Genomic DNA, 19,277 nt, shown 5'->3' on the forward strand with positions numbered 1-19,277 from the left:
CTCTAATTTAGGTGGCCCCAAAGGCAAATTGAAAACGAGCATTCTCTGTAAATGACTCTTAAATAAACATTTTAATACCTGAAAATGCCGAGCGGAAAAAAGAACAAACTGCACATTGTGATGGACATTATAACAATGCAAATTCATGCAACAAATTAACACACAGCTGTAAGCTTTTTAATTTAGCACAAAATGCCGGCACCATTTGTTTACACGAAACTAACAAAAAAGCATAAATGTTTTCGGTGGAGGCCAATTCGTTTCGACCCCGACGCGTCATCCAAAGCTCGCGGCATTGTTGCATAAAATTAACACTAGGATTCTGCCCCCAGGGGCTCCCCCTATCACGGACTGGACGAGCGGGACGCCCAGATGGACACTGCCCTCGAAAGGGCTCTGGCCCAGGCCGAGAACGACGCCACTTTCAAGAAGGTCAAGCGGATGAGCTACTCGAGCAACGCGGCCGGCGAGGTGAGCAGAAAGTAGTTCTCTAACGCTAAACAGTACTAATATTTATTTCATCAGTAATTATTTTAATAAGAACATTTTTTATAGATTATTATAAACAATAATATCAGAAAAATCCAAGACTGTCATGACCTCATAAAGAAATACATCTATTGGTATATAGTATTTTAAATTATCATAAAAAAAACACTCTTTTGGGGACAATATATTAATTGTTAAAAAAGATAGATAATTAAAAAACAAATCTTCAATAATTGTAAATTAGTAAAATGATAATAATGATGCATTTATTATCATTTTACTAATTAACAATTTTTAAAGCAAAAGTTGTCACAGCACTTATTTCTTTTATTATTAGTATTTGTATTATTTCAAACTTAAGAAAATACCAGAAATAGTACTTATTCGAAACTAAGTTTTTTAAAATACTTATAAGCGTAAAACATTTTCACCTTTTTCCACATTGGAAACCTAACATTTAACTGATTATTTGTGCAAGCACATTTGTTTTATATCATGCTTCTTTTGAGAGGAGATTACTTGATTTTAAGATAATTTTTTTTGTTAAAAAAAATATGTTTTTTTAAATGTTGAGAGAGGTAAAAACTTTAGCATGTGGACCCAATTTGCAGTGTATTTAGTTTAGATAATATCAAGTGGTTAAGGAATATAAGAATGGTCTTTTGCGTGTCATTGTTTGCTCAATCCTTGTATGGAAAGGTGCGCCCTAAACAGAAGTCTTCCTACTCCTGTTGCCCCTCCGTATGATGCGCCTGGTCTTCTTGACCTTTCTGGGCCGGCTTATGGTCCGGGTATAGGTTCTCTTGACTCTTTTCTTGGACACGGTGGATGCAGTGGACGCTGTAGCTGTGTCGGCAGACACTGAGGCAGCAGTGGTTGTTGTTCCTGCAGCGGCACTGGCTGCAGTGGTGGCCTCGTCGGCTACAGTGGTGGTATCTGGAGCCACAGTGGTGGTAGTGGCACACTCGGCATTGTCAGCATTCGCAGCATCAGTACAGTCAATACAGGCGGTATCTGTGGGATCCTCAGCACAGGTGACAGCCTGGCCAACTGGGAAATGGGCCAAGAAGATGGTCACCAGGAGGAAGCCAAGGGTCACGGAAGATTTCTTCATATTTAGCTGGAGATTGGCAGACGGCGAATGATAATCTCTGGCTAGCAGATCCCCTGCTTATATACCCACTTTCCATCTCCGATTGATACAAAATCGCAAGTTTGCACAGCTGTTTAGAGCAATCTTTGAGTATTTGACAATCAAAGAATGGGCCTAACTAGATTTTACCAATATATTTGACAAGTTTCATTCATCAATGGTTCGATGGGCAAATGCCTTTATCAAATATCATATATTTACTCAGTTGATACAACACAAACCATCGATTTTCGCAAATTAAAATGCCAAGCACACCTGCTTCTCTTTTTCTTTTCGGCAGTAACAAAGAACGCCAACGTATATTTACTTTAATAAACTAGTTTTCTATCACATTTTGAGCCACCAAACTTCTGCCAATGCCGCAATACAAGTTTCGGGTCCAGGAAGTATCTTGAAAGTGCATTTTTCATGACCCGCAGCATGGAGGTCCTCGGGAAACAGCATTTAAGCTTAATTACCAGCAATTATTTGGCGGAGAACCGGGCAGAAAGCAGACGTTGGCCAACTGACCTCAATCATTAGTTGATAAGCCCTGCGAGGCGGACAAGAAAATGCAAGGCATTTTCCGGGGAAAAGGCAAAAAAAGAGGGCCAAACGATGCGACAATAAACCAAGTTGGGGAGATCATAAATCAAGGCAACATGCAGCAAAGTGGGGAAAAAGCAAAGGGGTCACTTGGGGGCAGCTGCAAGAAAGCAACAACTGAGTACTTGAAATCATGTAAGATTTATAGTTAAGCCGGCTGAACCTGTTGCAAGAGGAGTCCCAGCAAAGGACCAAGACGAAAATAAACTCCTGTCGGTTTTTATGCGCTAGATGAAAGTAGACCCACTGGGCAATATCTGTCACTTTGAAGAAGAAAGAACCTTGCAGGAACTGGGCTTTAGACCTTGTCATTGAGTTTGCAGTTCAGTGTGGTTGGTTTTGGGTCGTGGCTTTTGAGCAGGAAAAATCTACTTATCCAAGATAGCATGTCATCTGGTACACAGAGAAAAACTGATCTTTTGCTCAAACTCTCTTTTTAAATTTAAGATAATTTTCTAGGAATATCATTTCTCAATATCTGATTTTTTAAAGTTCTAATTGAAATTAATCGTTTTGAAATATACGTCATCCTGCTATTCTCTTTTCGGAGAGATTCTCTTATGTCAGAGAGTTTCGAACATAGCTCTCTCGCTCAGAGTATCTCTCTTTTTCGATTTAAGAGACTTTCCAAGGAATATCTTTTCTCAATATCAAGGTATGATATGATCATTTTGATGGAAACGAATATAAGTTCCATTTGGAATTAATCGCTTTGAAATGTACGTTATCTTGCTTTTTCTTTTTTTCGGATAGTTGATTTTATATTCTGCGGTAATAAAGATAGATCCGTTTATTTGCTTTTTTTCTGTGTAGCTGAATCCGCTAATGACGCTTAATCATAGGGCCCGGTGAAGAACTTTCTTAATTTCCTGTTTAAGGAGCAGACGAGCAGCCTCAATTAAAACTCGCCGGCAAGAGCGAGAGGCATTCAAAAGCCATCCAAGCGTCGATTGCCACAAATCAACTTTTGCATTAATTTCCAGGCGTTGGGGGTGGTTCTTTGGTGGTCGGTGGGGAGTGAGTCGGGCAACTCGAGAGGCTGGCAGACTGACATGCTCCAAATATTTCGAGAGACAGCCGCCGAATAGCCGAGTGCCATGCAAAACAAACTTGCAAAGCCTACGACCACGCCCTCGGCCGGCCTCTGTAATCAGTTTAAAGTGAGTCCTGGCCACTAAAACTCAATTAACCCCATTTGAATGGAGTACGAGGCAATTGAAAAAACACAGAAACATGGAATGAAAGCGAAATAGAAAACGAAAATGGAGCGAAGGCGAAAGATTAAAAGCGAAAATGGTTGGCCATTGAGTAGGGTGGTTCGGTGGGCGGATATGGTGGATAGGGTTGCCAGGGCTGCCAGGACTGCCAGGGGCTGGCAGCATTTTTCACTTAAAACCGCATTGATACTCAATTACCAGGTCGGCACTCGATTTTCCCGCCCCGCAACTTGGACAAAACAAACGGCGGATGCGGATGCGGAGCTCAGGAAAACGGAAGCACTTTGCAACGGAAATGAAACATCAATTAAAGTCGCACACCGAGCAGCTCCACGCCAGCGGATCCGTCGAAGGAGCAGCCTGGGAGCCTGGGAGAATGAAGGCCTGGCAGCCCTGGTGTCCCGACAGCCTCCTCTTCGCCCAAAAAACACATTGCCCTCGTCCTTGGCAACTTGGAAACTCTGCTCTGAAGAGCTGCCGGAGCACTTGTTCGGTTGCCACAAGGCCTAAGGGCATATTTCGTTAGTTTTTATTGCTTAATTGTAATTTCGCATATGGGAAACGGAAAGTTTAATTGGCTGCGCTGAAGCATCAGTCTCCCAGCGCCTCAAAGGCGATTTATTGGGAGGGAGTTGGCAGGAGGAGAACCACAATTGCAATCTAATTGGGCAGAGAGAAAACAAAGATTCTGATTCTTTTATTCCAAAGTTGTGGGATATTTAGGGAACTTTTAGAATTCCAAAAACTATGTAGCACGTAAGCATGATCTTTTCGAATTTGCTAGAGTGTAAACGATGTTCGTATATACTTTATATATCTGTATAAAGGTATGAGGTAAAAGTATCTTGTACCTTAGCCTATTCAAAAGATATTTATGTATAAATTATATCAGATGAAATACCAAATTTAGCCTAATTTAGTTAGTTAAAAATTAATTATCTATAAAAAAATGAAAAACTAAATAACTTTATATTTTTCCTATTTATTAAAAAAAGTTGATTTATACACACAAATGATTAATAGTTTCCTAATTAATGCCACATTCTTTATTTCCCATTCCAGTTAACCGAACGCCTGGCCAAGATAGCCGGACTCAACCGCCTCAAGACGGATGGTGACCCTGGGCAGACGAGCTCGGGCAGCCTGTCCGGCAGCCGGATGAACTCCATTCCCAACTCCCAGCTGAACGTGGACCTAAAGGTGCTGGACAAGCTGGTGAGCACTCTGCTGGAGCAGCACACTTCCGGAGCAAAGGGAGTCGCCGCCTCCTTCAAGCCGGAAACGGGCACCCGCACTCCGCCCCTGCAGCGGATGGCCTCCAAGAAGCTGAACCGCTGGCGCCCCCTCTCCCGCTCCGCCCACAGCTACAAGCGTCACGAGAGCAGCGACCTCATCGGCGGCAGCTTCACCCAGCTGATGGAGCGCGTCGATCCGCCGGCCACGTCCGCCCAGCATCCGCCCAACATGCCCACGATCATGGAGAGCAGTGCCGGCAGCCCCGTGAGCCCAACACCCACGCCCAACAATGCCCAGCAGCAGGCGGGTCATCCGCCCATGTGGAACGCCTCCTTGGACGCCACTCCGGGAGCCGTGCGAAACGTGCTCCACGGCTCAGCGGAGCCCGAGGATCAGCTAAACTTGACCCACAACTATGTGGGTTAATATATTTTTTAGACTTGAAGAAATATTATATGTTGTTATATGTTCTACCCTTCAATAAAAAGCGTTAAAAAGTATACACCCCTATACCTTATTTTAAGGGCAATTAAAAGTGGAAGAGCCCATCGTGCTTACCTGTCTCTCCATAACGCCCGACAACTGCTCCCGGTCGGCATGTCGATAGTATCCCGTGAGATTGGCACCAAGTCGCATGGTCACCTCGTATCGGGTTTTGCCACTGCGAGCCGAATTCCGGTTGCTCTTCAAGGCGGAATAACTCTGGGCAGAGGTGGAACCAGACGCAGAACCAGAACTCCGGAAATTGTCAAAATCGCAGGCCTGATGGCATTCGATGGAGCTGGTGTTGCTGGTGCAGCCTGAAAGAAGGAAAAACATTTGGTAATTGCTACATAAAAGGCCCGTTCATGGGAAATATCTTCGAGCGAAGGAAAGTGTGTGTGGGTGGAGCAACACCTGTGGCAACATTAAAAACCCACTGGTCTAAGCGAAGTGTCCGTTGCAATTCCCACAAGAGACCTTCAAATCGCCTTGGGGCACCAAGCTGAATAAAAGACATAACATCATGTGGCAAATATGCGAAGCATGTGCCAGGCATTCGTTTGGATAATCTCTCGGTTTGGTTTGCACCCATCCCATTATCCGTATGCATTTTTCTTTAACATAGCTAAAAGGGAATGGAGTGGCCGATTCGAAGAAATTGGAATTTCTTGGGGCGACTTCCTTTTGATGAACCATTTTCAACTATCACTGTAAAGTTGAGTTATTTCATTGAAATTTTTTATGAAAAATAACTTAAGGGTCTGTATCTTGAAGAAGATGTTTCTCAAAATATAGAAAGCTTTTGAAATCCCTTTAAAATGTAATTTATTATGCCTAAAAGTATGCATTGAATCAATTTATTGTTCCCTTAAGCTATTAATTTATTATTGCATACTTTTAGACACCAAAAAAACTACATTAAGGCGAATTCCCGCATTTTTCCCCTTTAAAAACTAAGATATCAAAATTTAGAAAGCTTTGGAAATTACTCTAAAATAAAATGAAAGAATTCCAAAAGTATGCAATATATAAAATCAATGTTCTTCAAACCCTTTTATTTATTGTTGCATACATCATCTTAAAATAAATTATGGCGAATCTTCCATTTAAGCAACTAAGATTTCATCTAGGCAAATTTTACTGTACTGTTAAGTTCAATAGATTTTTTACGAGTTTTTTCACGAATGCAAATAGCTCCGCTCACGGTTTCCTTTATTTCCTGGAATACCAGAACATCTCGCAATCGGCTTGCAGCATTCAGGTCCTGTTTTCCCCGTTCTCATTACCATTGCAGGCACTTTGCGATTCAATGAACTGCACAACTTAAAGCTCAAACATTGTTGGCGGCTGGTGACATGTTGGTTGTTTTTCCTGTCCCGGCCTCGTGGCTCTCCCATCGCGGAAAACAGGAGCCGTATGGAAATTGGCACGGATCCCGGACAGTGACAACCTGAGGTTTTCCACTGCGTCGCCTGCTTCCCTTTTAATGCTCTCCATTGCAGTTGTTATACATTTTTATTGTTTTTGCACGCACTTGCCGATTAAATGGGGCGAGAGAATATTCAGATGGGGTGGGGGAAAGGCGGGAAAACCGGTAAAGGCTAGGAAAAGGGAAGAGGAAAAGTGTCTTTCCTTTCAATTTCAGTCTGCACAGTGTCTGCGTGGGTACCTCAGCTGGCAATGAGTGCATTTTTAATGCTAATTATTTCCTTAATTACATTTTCACTTTAACAGCCGCGCCCTTTGTTCCGCCTTCTTCCACTCCCTCTGCCAGCCCTTTATGCCATCCTCCCTGGGTCCTGGCGCCTATTAGCCTGCATACATCCCAAAACACCAGACTTCGTGAGTGTATGCACGTAGATATATCTCGGAAATAACATTTATTACTGCACTCACCCTGCGTCGTCTCGTTTATTTCGGGTATTTCGCATCTGGTCCCCTTGAAGCCCTTCGGACAGTGGCAAGTTATGGCGGCGTCGCCGATGTGCCTGCAAATGATGATCCGACAATAAGTATATGGGAACAGCGAAAGCGGAGCTGCCGGGGCTATAACATGCGAGGAGCCTTAAATATATGTGCGTCAGTGGGTTCTGAAAAGCCCCCATAAATATTTCACCCTGTGATGTTTATAACATAGTACTTCATATTTTTAAGAACATTCTAAAAATATTTTTCAAATGATGAGGATCCTACTGAAACATCCATCTCTTTATATAAATCCAATTTTCTTTTTAAAAAAGTATAATTAAAGACTTTAAATAATATAGAAAACATGGTATATTGTACAGAAACATGGCATGTGCTTTTAATGATAAACATAATTAAGATTAAAGCTATGGCCAGAAAGATATAATTATTTATACAACGTATACAAATTTATGAAGTACTATAGAAGCATTGATCTTAGATTTCCAATGTAAATTTACGATTTCTTTCATCTTTGGCTCTACTTACTTGCAAGTGCCGCCGTTCTGGCACACGTTGGTGTGCAGGTCCTCGCACAGTGGACCTTGACCACAGTCACTGCCGCTGAAGCCGGGAAAACAGGAGCATCCGTAGGAGCTGCAAGGAGAACACAAAGAATAAGATGTGAGCACGTTTCGAGTTCTGTTTGCAATCGGAGGATATGAAGAAGTTGTTTGTCGAGCTGCGACCGTGGCCACTGCAAAGGGGTCAAAGTGGACAAGTTATCACAGCGCCGGTCGCAGAACGCGCCTTTATCTGCACCCGAGATTGCGGCTGACTCATAAAACTTTTATTGGACCCACTTGATGGGGACTTTTTTAAGTACGTGCCTAAGCTGAATTTGTAGTTATTTGGCATTCCTGCCTGGCAGTGAGGACCAGGCGACATCATCAGATACAGTCACTCGGGTCAAGCTCTTGGCCTCGGACAATAATTTAAATGTGTAAGCCGGAAGCCAAGGTCAGGGAATCGTGAAAAATGGTCCTGTCGCCGGCGAAAAATCTCTGGAAAAAGATTTTATCACGGATTGAGAGAGCTCGTTAAGGGACTTTAAAAGTTTCGAAGGGATTTCGGAAAGGTAGGCCAATTAAAAAAAATATTGTAAAAAGCTATTAATCTGTTTTTAATAAGGGGTTTCACTGAAATATCTTTTATTAAAGCACTTCCAACGAGTTTCGACCGAAGAGATTTATGTGAAACTCCTTTCCAACATCCTTCAAAAAGAATGACGTACATATGTATATATTCAATAAAATCAAACACTTTATAATGCCCAACCAGTTGTTAAAACAGAATTTATCCGACCTTCATTAGCAGATTTTTATAAAAAACTCCCCTTTTGAAAACCGTTTTAATCGTAACTTTCGCCGGAAAATGACCGACATTTAAAATCTCGGAGCATAATTTACGCTCGCAGCGTTTTTGACAATTTAATTGGGCTTCCGAATTTTTCCAGGGGACGCGATGAAAAAAAAATGTGTAACCATTTGTTCAAAGTAATTGGGCATCCTTTGCCATTTGTTTCGCCCCATGTCGCTCGTTTTTCAACCGGAGGAACAATTGTTTTGCTTACCCCAGTTGTTCGTAGGTCATGCGTTCTTGACACACGCCAACCGAAATTAATTTGCCATTTGGTCCTTTCATTCAAAAAAAGGTTGAGCTTTGGGTCTTAAAAGCGTGAATACAGCCCTCTTTCTTTGACACTCTTCAGAAACTTAAGCCTAATGGGTTTTTGAATGAAACAAAAATTCTAATCGATCTATTAGAGCCATCTGCAGCTTATCAAACTCAAATCACATTTGGTGTATCGCAACCTATAAGAAAAAGTTCTACCCCTCTAGTCCAAAAAAAGGACAAAACAAAAAGTGACCAGAAAAGTTTTGAAGCCCATAAAAGTTTTACTTTTATGCGAAATCTTTGTCTTCGCTGGCTGAAATAAGAAATCATTTTTGAGCTGGGCGTCAAAACAAGCGACAGCAATTATGCAAAACATTCTTATTTTGTTTCAGCCTCCACTTGAGACAAAATTCCTGGTAAGACTTTGTTCAAGTGCTTGTTGTCTGGCCCATTCTGCAGCCATATTTTGACCACTATATGTTTGGAAAATAAAGCAGTTTATCATTCGAGCCTGGATATATGTTCAAGTAGGCCAGGACTTAGGGGAAGCCGCCCCTTTGTTCAACTTACACACTGACCCAGTGGCTGGGTACACAAGAATTTTGTGGTCTTGTATGCCTGCCATTGTACAGCGGAAATTAATTGCCCTGTGTCCTGACATCTGCGGTGCCTACAAGTCCTTGGAGCGGCACTTATCGCCCTTATCCTTGTTTCGCCTTCTGTGACGGAAGCGTTTTTCGGGGACAAGCCAAGCTTATTTTACAAAGTTTAATACGGAAGCAGATCAGCTTAGTGAGCAATTTACTTTGTAGGAAGACCTCTCTCTTTACGCTTATTAATTGCCAGAAATAAAGTACACTGTGTGTGTGGCAAAGCGGCGACGAGCATCTCTACCGCAAAAAAGTATGGTGCTTAAAATAGTACACTGTGTGTGTGGCAGAAATAATAAGTATCTCAGGATGCCCAACATCTTCATTATACCTTGTATACTGTGTGTGTGGCTGAACGGCAGCAAAGAGAATGTGTATCTTATTTTTTTTTTATTTTTTTTTTTATTTAATTAACATCTTTATTAAATATAATCCAGGAACAGATCTAATTAAAGCCTTTAACCTAAATGTTTTCTTAAGTAAATAATCTCTTAATTATAAATTATAATTAGTTTTCAACTTGGTATATAGGAGTAGATCAAATTACGACTAGTTTCAAGTAAATAATATATTCATATTAGTCTCTTAGGAGCAGCCCAAAATGTCTTCTTTTGAGCCTGCGAATTGGGATAGCCCCCTGTAATCTCCGGGCTAGACGATTACGGTGGGCAGTTAGACGGTCGTTGTACCTGCTTGAGAAGAACGATATTTGGTCTTCAACAAGACTCAGGTTTAGGTCATTGTGAAGCGTTTGGCCGCTAACGAACCACTCACAGCCAGTGATTTGTCTTAATGTTTTGTTCTGGACGGTTTGGAAACGTTTTCGGTGGGACGCAGCCGCCACTCCCCAAATTTGGATTCCATATCTCCAAGTTGGTGCGATGATTTGTTGATAAATGTGCCGCTTGCATCTTAGAGATAGTTTGCTTTTCTTGTTTAGCATCCAGAATAATTGGTTCCGCTTTAGGTTGCACATTTTGACGACTCTGGCAATATGTTCTCGGAAGGTTAGGCGTTTGTCCAGTGTGAGGCCTAGGTATTTCGCCTTAGTCGCTTGCTCTATGTCCACATTATTAATGTGGACCACCGGAGTTGTTTTTCGGCGTAACGTAAAGCAAACGTTTACGCATTTGCTTTCGTTGATTTTGATATTGTTCGCCGTGGCCCATTTCTCGAATTCGTTGAGGTAGGTTTGCAGCGTTTGTGAAGACTCGGTCTCACTGTTCGAGGAGCTGAGAAAGCAGACGTCGTCAGCGAAGCTGGCCAGCAGCATTTTGCTGTTGTCGTAGGTCATTTCTTCATAGCTTGGCTTGGGGATGTCTGCTGTAAAGATGGAGTACAGTAGCGGTCCTAAGACGCTTCCTTGGGGAACGCCAGCTGTAATGGCAACATTTGCATTTGTGTATCTTAAATGACGACTAATATTCTTAATGTATACTGTGTGTGTGGCAGTACGACAAACCTTTTCAATGAACGAAAATATAACAATGTGTACTGTGTGTGGCAGCAAAAAAATATGTGTTTCATGCTGTTTTGCTGATTGAAATCCAAACAAATAACTAAAACAATAACTTGGGTCACTTAAAATCATTTTACATAACATATGTTCACAACCTTTTTTTGGGTTGTACAGATGAGATTAAATTGACCTTAAATTTGACTCATCGACAGCTTTTCGTAAGGTTGAGCTGGGCGAAAAAAAGCCAGGACATTTCGCTGCAGCTCCGGCACTAAACCTTCTTCATTTCAATGAAACGAGCTTTGCATTTTTTACGAATCGTCGAAAATCACCTGCAGCTGGTTTTTGGGCGTGTGTTTGCAAGTTTTGGTTTTATTTTTTCGCTTTTCTTTATTTTTCTCCTTTTTTTTTGCATAATTCTGTGTATTTTGCGACATGTGCACTTCGAAAGATTTTTTTACACAAAAAGGTATTTGGCACACCGAGTTTTATTTTCCCTTTATTTGTGCCTGCCGCTGCCGGGCCTTTGTTTTAAATAAAAATTAAATGTGCCGCGCATACGGCATGTGCTGCGATTCGCTGGTGATTCGGTGGTGAGCAGATAGATTTTGAACGGATCCCGGGGGAAAGGCATTGTTTTGACTGCTCTTGGCAATCCAGTTTTGCGCATTTTAAATTCATTCAGATTTGTAAGGCCGAACAATTAAAAGCGCTTGCCAAAAATCTGCAGCAACTTTATGGCCCTGCCACTGCACTCAAAAACTGCTGACAACGCTGGCGAGATGCTTGACTGCATTTGGAATATGGAATGCGGAATATGGCTATAGATATGGATATGGATATGACGATATGCGAATAGCTTCAATGGCTAACCCAAAATACACATATGGCTGCCATGAATATGTCATGTGAGTCGCCAGCATTGTTACTTAGTTGCGAGACTCTGGCCAGAAATTTTGGCAGATTTTTGACAAAAAGCCAAAGTGCATTGAGAAAGATGAAGAAGCGAATAGTTATACAGTTACACAGGCATTCAAACATGCGCATCCCGTAATGGGCCAGCAAAAACTTTAATGTGAAGCTCGGAAAACTTGATATGATTTGGGCAATTTCAAGTTTTGCAGTAAAGGTTCATTCAATGGTATATAAGCTCTTTTATAAAAATTTCCTAATCTTTTTAATCTCTTAAAAAGGTATCCAAAAGTATGCAGTAAAAAAGAATGAACATATTTAACTTCCGCATTCAAATAAACTGTTGCATACTTTTAGACATGTTTTCAAGAGAATTTATAAGTCGTAGTAACTTTTTTGGCATATATATCATTTGTTAGGTACTGTTATAAATAACAACTTAATAAAATCAAACCCACTGAAGGTGTGCAGTAAAAAGAGAATATCGTCTTCCAAGGTTATTAATTATTGATACGACTCAACCATGGCTTTTAAAGTGCATTTGAAAGACCTGATTAGGGTATTACCAATTGATATGTCACTCCTAGGATATTCTCCGAATTAAGTGCTTTTATTATAAATAAAAAAGGTGTCACCAAATATGCAACAAACGTAAAAGCTTTTTTCGGAGTCATTACATCGTACTTCCGGTTTCAAAATACATTGTAGCAAACTTTTTCACGCCCTTTAAAGTGACTTTAAAGGACCTAGTGACTCCTTACATGTACTCCTCCGAGTTCCCCCGAATTAATTGCTTTCATTACAAATAATCAATAATTAAAACATCCCGGAACCGAATCCAGGCCTGTCGAATTTGTGCTCCTCCATTTAATTCCACTTTAAATGACGGCCGTATCCGAATGTGCCATCGAATGACTGCTCACCTGGGCATCCTGCGATGAAAACGCAATGAAATTACAACAAATTGCTTTTTTCTTGCCGGTGGCACGTGTAACCGTAAAAAGGAAGCGGTTGAACAAAAAAAAAAAAGAAAGAAAGGCTGAAATGTTGGCAATTACTTTTTCACCCATTCGCCTAATGCAATAAAATTTAATTTGATGGTCGTATGTGAAAAGGTGACTGCGCGGGCGGCAAGAAAATAGGGATTGTGAAGTGGTTTGTGGCGGCCATTTTACCGCTTCGCAGTCGTAAAAAACAAAAGGATGCTTAATATGAAAAATATGTGTGTGCTTTATTCTATTTGCATTTTAATGGTTTTGTTTTTTGCATTAAAAACATTATTTTTAGTTTTCCGAAGGGCTGATTGTGATGTCTCCCTTTTAATTTTCACACAAATGGGGACTTTTCGCACATAACGTAATAATCTGATTCAATTAGAATAAACAATAGATAAATACACAACGTAAGTTTTAGTCTTGGTGCTGTAAAAAGTATTTTAAAAAATATAACATCGGCAAAATGGAAATTAAAGCTTAAATTCTAGACTTTCATAATTTCTATATTAAAATGTTTGAAATTCATTTTATTTTAAAATATTTTTTTTAATACTCATCTAACTGACAAACAATGATACTTTAGTTGCTTTTCTAAGACTATTTCGTTCGGTGTACTTGTAAAGAGTTAAAAATACCACATTTGTCCCTTGACTGCAGAAAGTTTTTAATATTTTCCCTACCACCTGCCTTACTTTTGGGAAACTTTCGAAATAAGTAATAACATCTCTCGCTCAAGCGAGGAGCCCAATTTGCGGTGAAGGTGCCTGTGCCTCAACGTCAGGGCACGACAGGAAAATTAAAAGCACCGAATTGCCACAATATTGGAGGCAAAAAGTTTTAATTGAGCGGCACATGCAGGCGGGCTGCAGGCTTCCAGGCGCCCAATGTGCGAATTCCCGAGCCAAACAAAACTTAATTGCAATATGCAAAGCTCGGACTCCGCTCGGTGACCCAAACCCAGAAAGCCAACTGCTTCCCTGGGCTTCCCTGGGCTTCCCCGGTCGTCGACTTTGGATAAATGACAATGTTTGACATGGCAAACAATGCACCGAGGCCCAGGCAGGCGAATCGGAATGACACTGACACACTTGCTGGCCCACTGGCATGTGCATCGGCCACCAGGATGCACCTCCATATATATGGGCTCCTTTATGTGCCGCCCCCGCCACCCGGGCCTGATCTCATTTGGTGCTGACATTCTGTTTGCTCAGCACCAGCCTCGCTTTTTGTTATTAAGGCAGAAACGGACGCAGATATCCACATGTTCACATATCCACAGCCAATGGCCACGCATATTCATTGCCGAGCGTGCTCATCGGCACCCACCTCTGTTTTCATAGGCCGCATCCAGAATCCGGGGAGGCTTTTCCAAAATATTGAAATGGGTTTTCAATTTTTCGTGCCCCTTTGTTCAAACTTAATTTCTTGACTTTAAAGTGGTGGAAAGTTTTTAAGCAGCTAATTTATATGCACACCTATTTATTACAATTTAAGCCTTAAATAGAAATTCATTCATTTTAAAATGATGGTAACCATTTTGTAAAATTAGTTATTACTCACTCCCATAGATTATAATTACACAAAGAAGCTGTAATACATTTTTTTAATTAGTCAGTTAGTCTTACTTCTAAAAAAAACATTATGTAACTATATGAAAAACTAAAGGAAAATTGTTGATAATTGATAAATGATTAGATCATTTATATTTTATATTTACTGGGAAATATCAGAAAATTACTACAGTAAATGTATCTTTTAGATACATAAATATTTATTAAATGCCAACGTCGTATTTAAAACATCAAGACTCTCACTGTAAATTTGTTCATCCCTAAGGCAAGTTTAAAAAAGAATTTGAAGACTTTAATTAGTAGAGAATCCTTGAAAAGTTGATAGCTAAAAAGTATTTTAATTCATCTACAAAGGCTCTTTGTCGAAAGAAACAATAACTTTTCTTTTTAATAGAAAGTGAATTTTTTAAAACTTGGTTATAAAACAAACTCTAGATAAGATCGGGTAGTTTGGAGTCAGCAATAGCCCCGAAACCGCCACTGTTCCGAGACCCGAGGAACCCCATTCTGGGGCCCTCGCCACCTTCCCCCCGAAATGTGGCCTAATTCCGAGCCGATGTCATTGGCGTGGTGCAGTTTCTTCCGTTTGCCCACCGACGGCCTCGCAAAAAGGTTGCCAATCAGTCGGTCGGGGATTGGGTTTTACAGCCTCTTTTACATTTTCGGGCACTCAAAGATACAATGTTGTGTTTAGAGCGAAAGTCTGGCGGCAGACGGGGCTAACAAGTTCGAAATATATGCGTAATGCGATGGATTTTTTCCCCGTTTTCCTCAGCTCATCAACAGTGAATACATACTGCCACTTTTCCGCTGTGTTGCCAACTTGAAGGGAAAAATAGATTAAATTACCGAATCGGTTCGATGGAGGAGAAGGACTGGGCCTGAACCCTCTGCCGACCCTCAAAGCGAAAAAGTTTTTCAATTAAGCGTTTGTTAATGAAAATATAGAGATGTGCCGAAAAGGAAGGGAAAGGAAAACAAAAGTAAGGGCTTAAAAACGAAAAAGTATTTAAAAATATAAATTGGTTACTGCTCTGTTGAGTTTTGCGGTGAAGTGCAACAGATTTTCACTGGCCAGCGGCGAATTGATGAACGTGAGCGGCAGGAACCCCGAAAAATAAATGCATAAAAGTGTATCTGTATCTGCAACCCGAAACGCACTCAGTCAGTCGAAATAAATGCAGGACCCAGCAAAGGAAAAAAATAGGAAAAGGAAACAAGGATTCGAAATGGAAACCAACGGCTTCTGGCTGCGACAGCAACTCCTTCCTGGCTTTTGGCCAATTGTTTATGGCTTATTGTTTCTGCCCTCTGCATTCCGCCGGGCAACTTGGAGTCCGAATCGCTTTTGCAAAGTTCCTGCCAGCAGTTCGCAGCTCAACAGCGTTTTGAATATTTTATACAAAGTTTATTGGCAATCAAATGGGGTTAGTGGTCGCCTCGACTCGCCATTAATGAGCTGGGTCAACTTTTGGGGGAATTACCAAAAACCAAAAAGGCCAAGTGCCACTGATAAATTTTGGCCAGTAAATTGCACATATATTTCACTGCCTTTCAATGAAACAGAAAAAACAATTAATTTTAAATCGAGCTTAAATTAAGCCCGCTTTGCACTTTAACAGCATTTCATTAGCTTTAAGCTGCGCAACACTTGACACTTTTGCCTCGCTCGTTTCAAAGCGCTTATTAAAAATGGTAAAACACTGGAAAACACCAGAGGTGAAAATAGTAGTTTAGCAATTGTTCTTATAAGTATTATTTTAATTTAAAAAAAATATTAAAAAGGTATTCTAAATATTATTGGCATATAAACTGTATATAATTGTAAAATTATGGTATATAGTTTATTATGTAGTAAAAATTAATAAAGTATCCTTCAGAGAATTGTATAGTTTTAAAAAAATATTTCATAATAGTCAAACAATCCTAGACTAGCGCCTTTGAATGAACTATTTTTTTGATCGTAGCTGTGCATATACTCGTATAGTACCAGTGTACCAGTACCATATGCAAAGTCGACGAGGAACACAACGCAGGCGGCAAAAAATTAATAAGCGGGGGGACTGAGCGACGCGCACTGGGTGCCACATAAAGATTCCCGGTTTTATCCATCTATTTAGCATTCTCCGATGGCATGCATTTTCGCACATTAACCCAACAAAGAGATGCTGAAAACGAGGGCCATAAACGGGGCTGCAATGTGGGGAGCATTAAAGGGGGTCTGAACACTCCCCCCTATCCTTTATACTAAACATCCTGACATGTCCTTGTGGCAGGAGAGTTGACAACATGAGCATGACTGTTTCGTTGTTTATACGAGTGCGCAGCATCTGCGATGCCTTGCTCCTGACACAAGTCACTTGACAGAGCCCCATACCATCACTTCACTTTCGCACATTTCGCCTCATCGTGCACTGAGAGATATTTCGGGGGGGAAAGTTCCTTATCTGCGGCACGTAGGGGTCCACCATTCTGCCTTGGCTGGTAATTAAGTTACGGGATGCTACGTGGCAGGCGCGAAATTATATTTCCCAGCTCCAGGACTCGTCGTCTAATGAGCAAAAGACTGCAACTTCGTTCAGCTGTCACTTTTATATTAATTTTTGGCCCGCAGACTCGGGCACTCGCTCTTCGACATTGATATTAATATTCAATTAGCTGCCCGGATGCGCGGCCTTGGGCCAGTCCAATTAATTATAATTATGTTAAGTAGGCCAGAAGTTTTTCGAAATAAATTCGCCCTCATAAATAGGAAAAGTCCTGCCTCCTGCCTGAACCAACAACAAATCGAGCAATTAATTTGATTTGTTTAACGTTCTCTGGGGTCATTGTGCGTGGGGCTATTTACATGTTAATTGCCTTCAAATTGTCTATTTGTCGCCATTAGAATTTCAAACTGTTTTGCAATGGAAAATATAATATTATTTGCCACTGTTTCGGGGGAATATTCGCGAGCAGAAGCTCTTCAATTAATCAGCCTTTCCCCGACTTGTCAAGGCATTGTGTTACCACAAGCGCTCACGTCAAACTCAATTGCGGAGCTTATTCATAAAACCCACTACCCACCTGGATTGTGTCAGAGGAAAATGCATCGCGCTTTTCTTTTGACTTTTGGCAAACGAATTTTCCTTTCACTGACATGGGTTGCCGTCCTTTGTTTCGGCTCCTCCGCTTTTCCGCCGGGGAAATCCATGTTTTCGAGCTCCACTTATTGAAACATTACAAATGTATGGCTCCCACTTGGTTTAGGTGGAGGGCCTTGAACCGATTCCGAACCCAAAAGCGAAACCAAAACCAGGAGATTGATGTGCGAGCAGTTAACATTTTCATCGGCTACCTGCGATTGCACTATACGTGTGCCATATGTTGGATTTCTGTCCGTACGGCGGGGAAGCGGAATTGTAAACCCAGTTGAATCTCGGGTCTGCCCGCTGCCATTTTCATTCTCACTTTCCCCCGCCAAATTTTGAATGTCCGGACTCCGGAGATGGCGGGAGATGGAAAGTTTTGCCTGCGCTTAAATATGCTACATGTTCCGGAAGCAGGTGCTCTTGTCCACGGGGAAACCGTGTCGGATTGCTCGGGCAGTACGTCGGTACTCATATATTTCAGCTGCGTCAATCACTCCGCCCGTCCGAACTGAATTTTGGTTGGTTTTTAGTTAGAACTTTAGTGAAATTCGGAAACAAATTTATAAAGGTAACAAAGGACAAAGGATTCCCATACTGGATCATTAAAAATACAACATGAAATGGGTTAAAACTTGGACCACCGCCTAATAAAGTTATTTTAATGTAAATCATTAGAGAATTGAAGAATAAATTCATCAAGGTATCACACCTGTAAATCGGATATCAATAACTCAAGTTATGGTATTATGCACTTCTAGTTTTACTATCCCTTTGGGACCCCGCTGGAAATACGAAAGAATGGAACATGAAAATGGGTTAAAATGTCGACCATCGCCTAATAAAGTTATTTTAATGTAGATTATTAGGGAATTCAAAAACAAAATCATGAAGATATCAACCTTGTAAATCGGATTTAAATTACTTAACTTATGGTATCTAGAAGTGCAGTTTTGGGATTTCCCTTGGACCCCTTTGGAAATACAAAAAAATCTAACATGAAAATGGGTTAAAATTATGACCAACGTCTAATAAAATTATTTTGATCAAGATCATTAGGGAATTCAACAACAAGATCATGAAGATATCAACCTTGAAAATCGGACTTAAATTACTAAGGTTATGGTATCTAGAAGTGCAGTTTTTGGGATTTCCCTTGGACCCCGTTGGAAATACGAAGGAGTGAAACATGAAAACGGGTTAAAATATGGACCATCGCCTAACAAAGTCATTTTAATGTAGATCATTAGGGAATTCAACAACATGTTCATAAAGGTATCAACATTGTAAATCGGATTTAAATTACTTAAGTTATGGTATCTAGAAGTGCATCTTTGGGATTTCCCTTGGACCCCTTTGGAAATACAAAAAAATCGAACATGAAAATGGGTTAAAATTATGACCAACGTCTAATAAAATTATTTTGATCAAGATCATTAGGGAATTCAACAACAAGATCATAAAGATATCAACCTTGAAAATCTGACTTAAATTACTTAAGTTATGGTATCTAGAAGTGCAGTTTTTGGGACCCCATTGGAAATACGAACAAATCGAACATGAAAATGGGCTAAAATTATGACCTACGCCTAATAAAATTATTTTAATGTAGATCATTAGGGAATTCAAGAACAAGATCATAAAGATATCAACCTTGAAAATCTGACTTAAATTACTTAAGTTATGGTATCTAGAAGTGCAGTTTTGGGATTTCCCTTGGACCCCATTGGAAATACAAAGGAATGGAACATGAAAACGGGTTAAAATATGGACCATCGCCTAACAAAGTTAGTTTAATGTAGATTATTAGGGAAATC

At 40.6% G+C, this 19,277-nt stretch overlaps 3 protein-coding genes across 3 annotated transcripts in view; 1 reads left to right on the forward strand and 2 right to left on the reverse strand.

Annotated features, from left to right (window-relative positions):
* The window catches only part of LOC108034623 (uncharacterized), a 37,884-nt gene extending 32,702 nt beyond the window's left edge, over window positions 1–5,182 (forward strand). Inside the window, exons 12-13 of the mRNA XM_017109563.3 lie at window positions 333–471; window positions 4,507–5,182. Of these exons, the coding sequence (XP_016965052.1) occupies window positions 333–471; window positions 4,507–5,106 (739 nt within the window). The 3' untranslated portion in view covers window positions 5,107–5,182. The remainder of the gene's footprint in view (window positions 1–332; window positions 472–4,506) is intronic.
* Window positions 1–19,277, reverse strand: part of LOC108034613 (uncharacterized) — a 131,458-nt gene that overhangs the window by 68,056 nt on the left and 44,125 nt on the right. The window contains exons 4-6 of the mRNA XM_017109551.3: window positions 7,618–7,725; window positions 7,060–7,151; window positions 5,239–5,480 (exon numbers count right to left, since the gene is read on the reverse strand). Of these exons, the coding sequence (XP_016965040.3) occupies window positions 5,239–5,480; window positions 7,060–7,151; window positions 7,618–7,725 (442 nt within the window). The remainder of the gene's footprint in view (window positions 1–5,238; window positions 5,481–7,059; window positions 7,152–7,617; window positions 7,726–19,277) is intronic.
* LOC108033432 (uncharacterized) lies at window positions 1,196–1,603 on the reverse strand. The gene has a single exon (XM_017107760.1). It carries the CDS (start codon window positions 1,601–1,603, stop codon window positions 1,196–1,198), a length of 408 nt encoding a protein of 135 aa, XP_016963249.1.

The sequence above is a fragment of the Drosophila biarmipes genome, chromosome 2L, assembly GCF_025231255.1.
Source record: "Drosophila biarmipes strain raj3 chromosome 2L, RU_DBia_V1.1, whole genome shotgun sequence".
In the NCBI taxonomy this organism is placed as follows: domain Eukaryota; kingdom Metazoa; phylum Arthropoda; class Insecta; order Diptera; family Drosophilidae; genus Drosophila; species Drosophila biarmipes.

Coding starts and splice junctions, on each gene's coding strand:
- LOC108033432 (XM_017107760.1), bottom strand. CDS start 1,603: ATGAAGAAATCTTCCGTGACCCTTGGCTTCCTCCTGGTGACCATCTTC.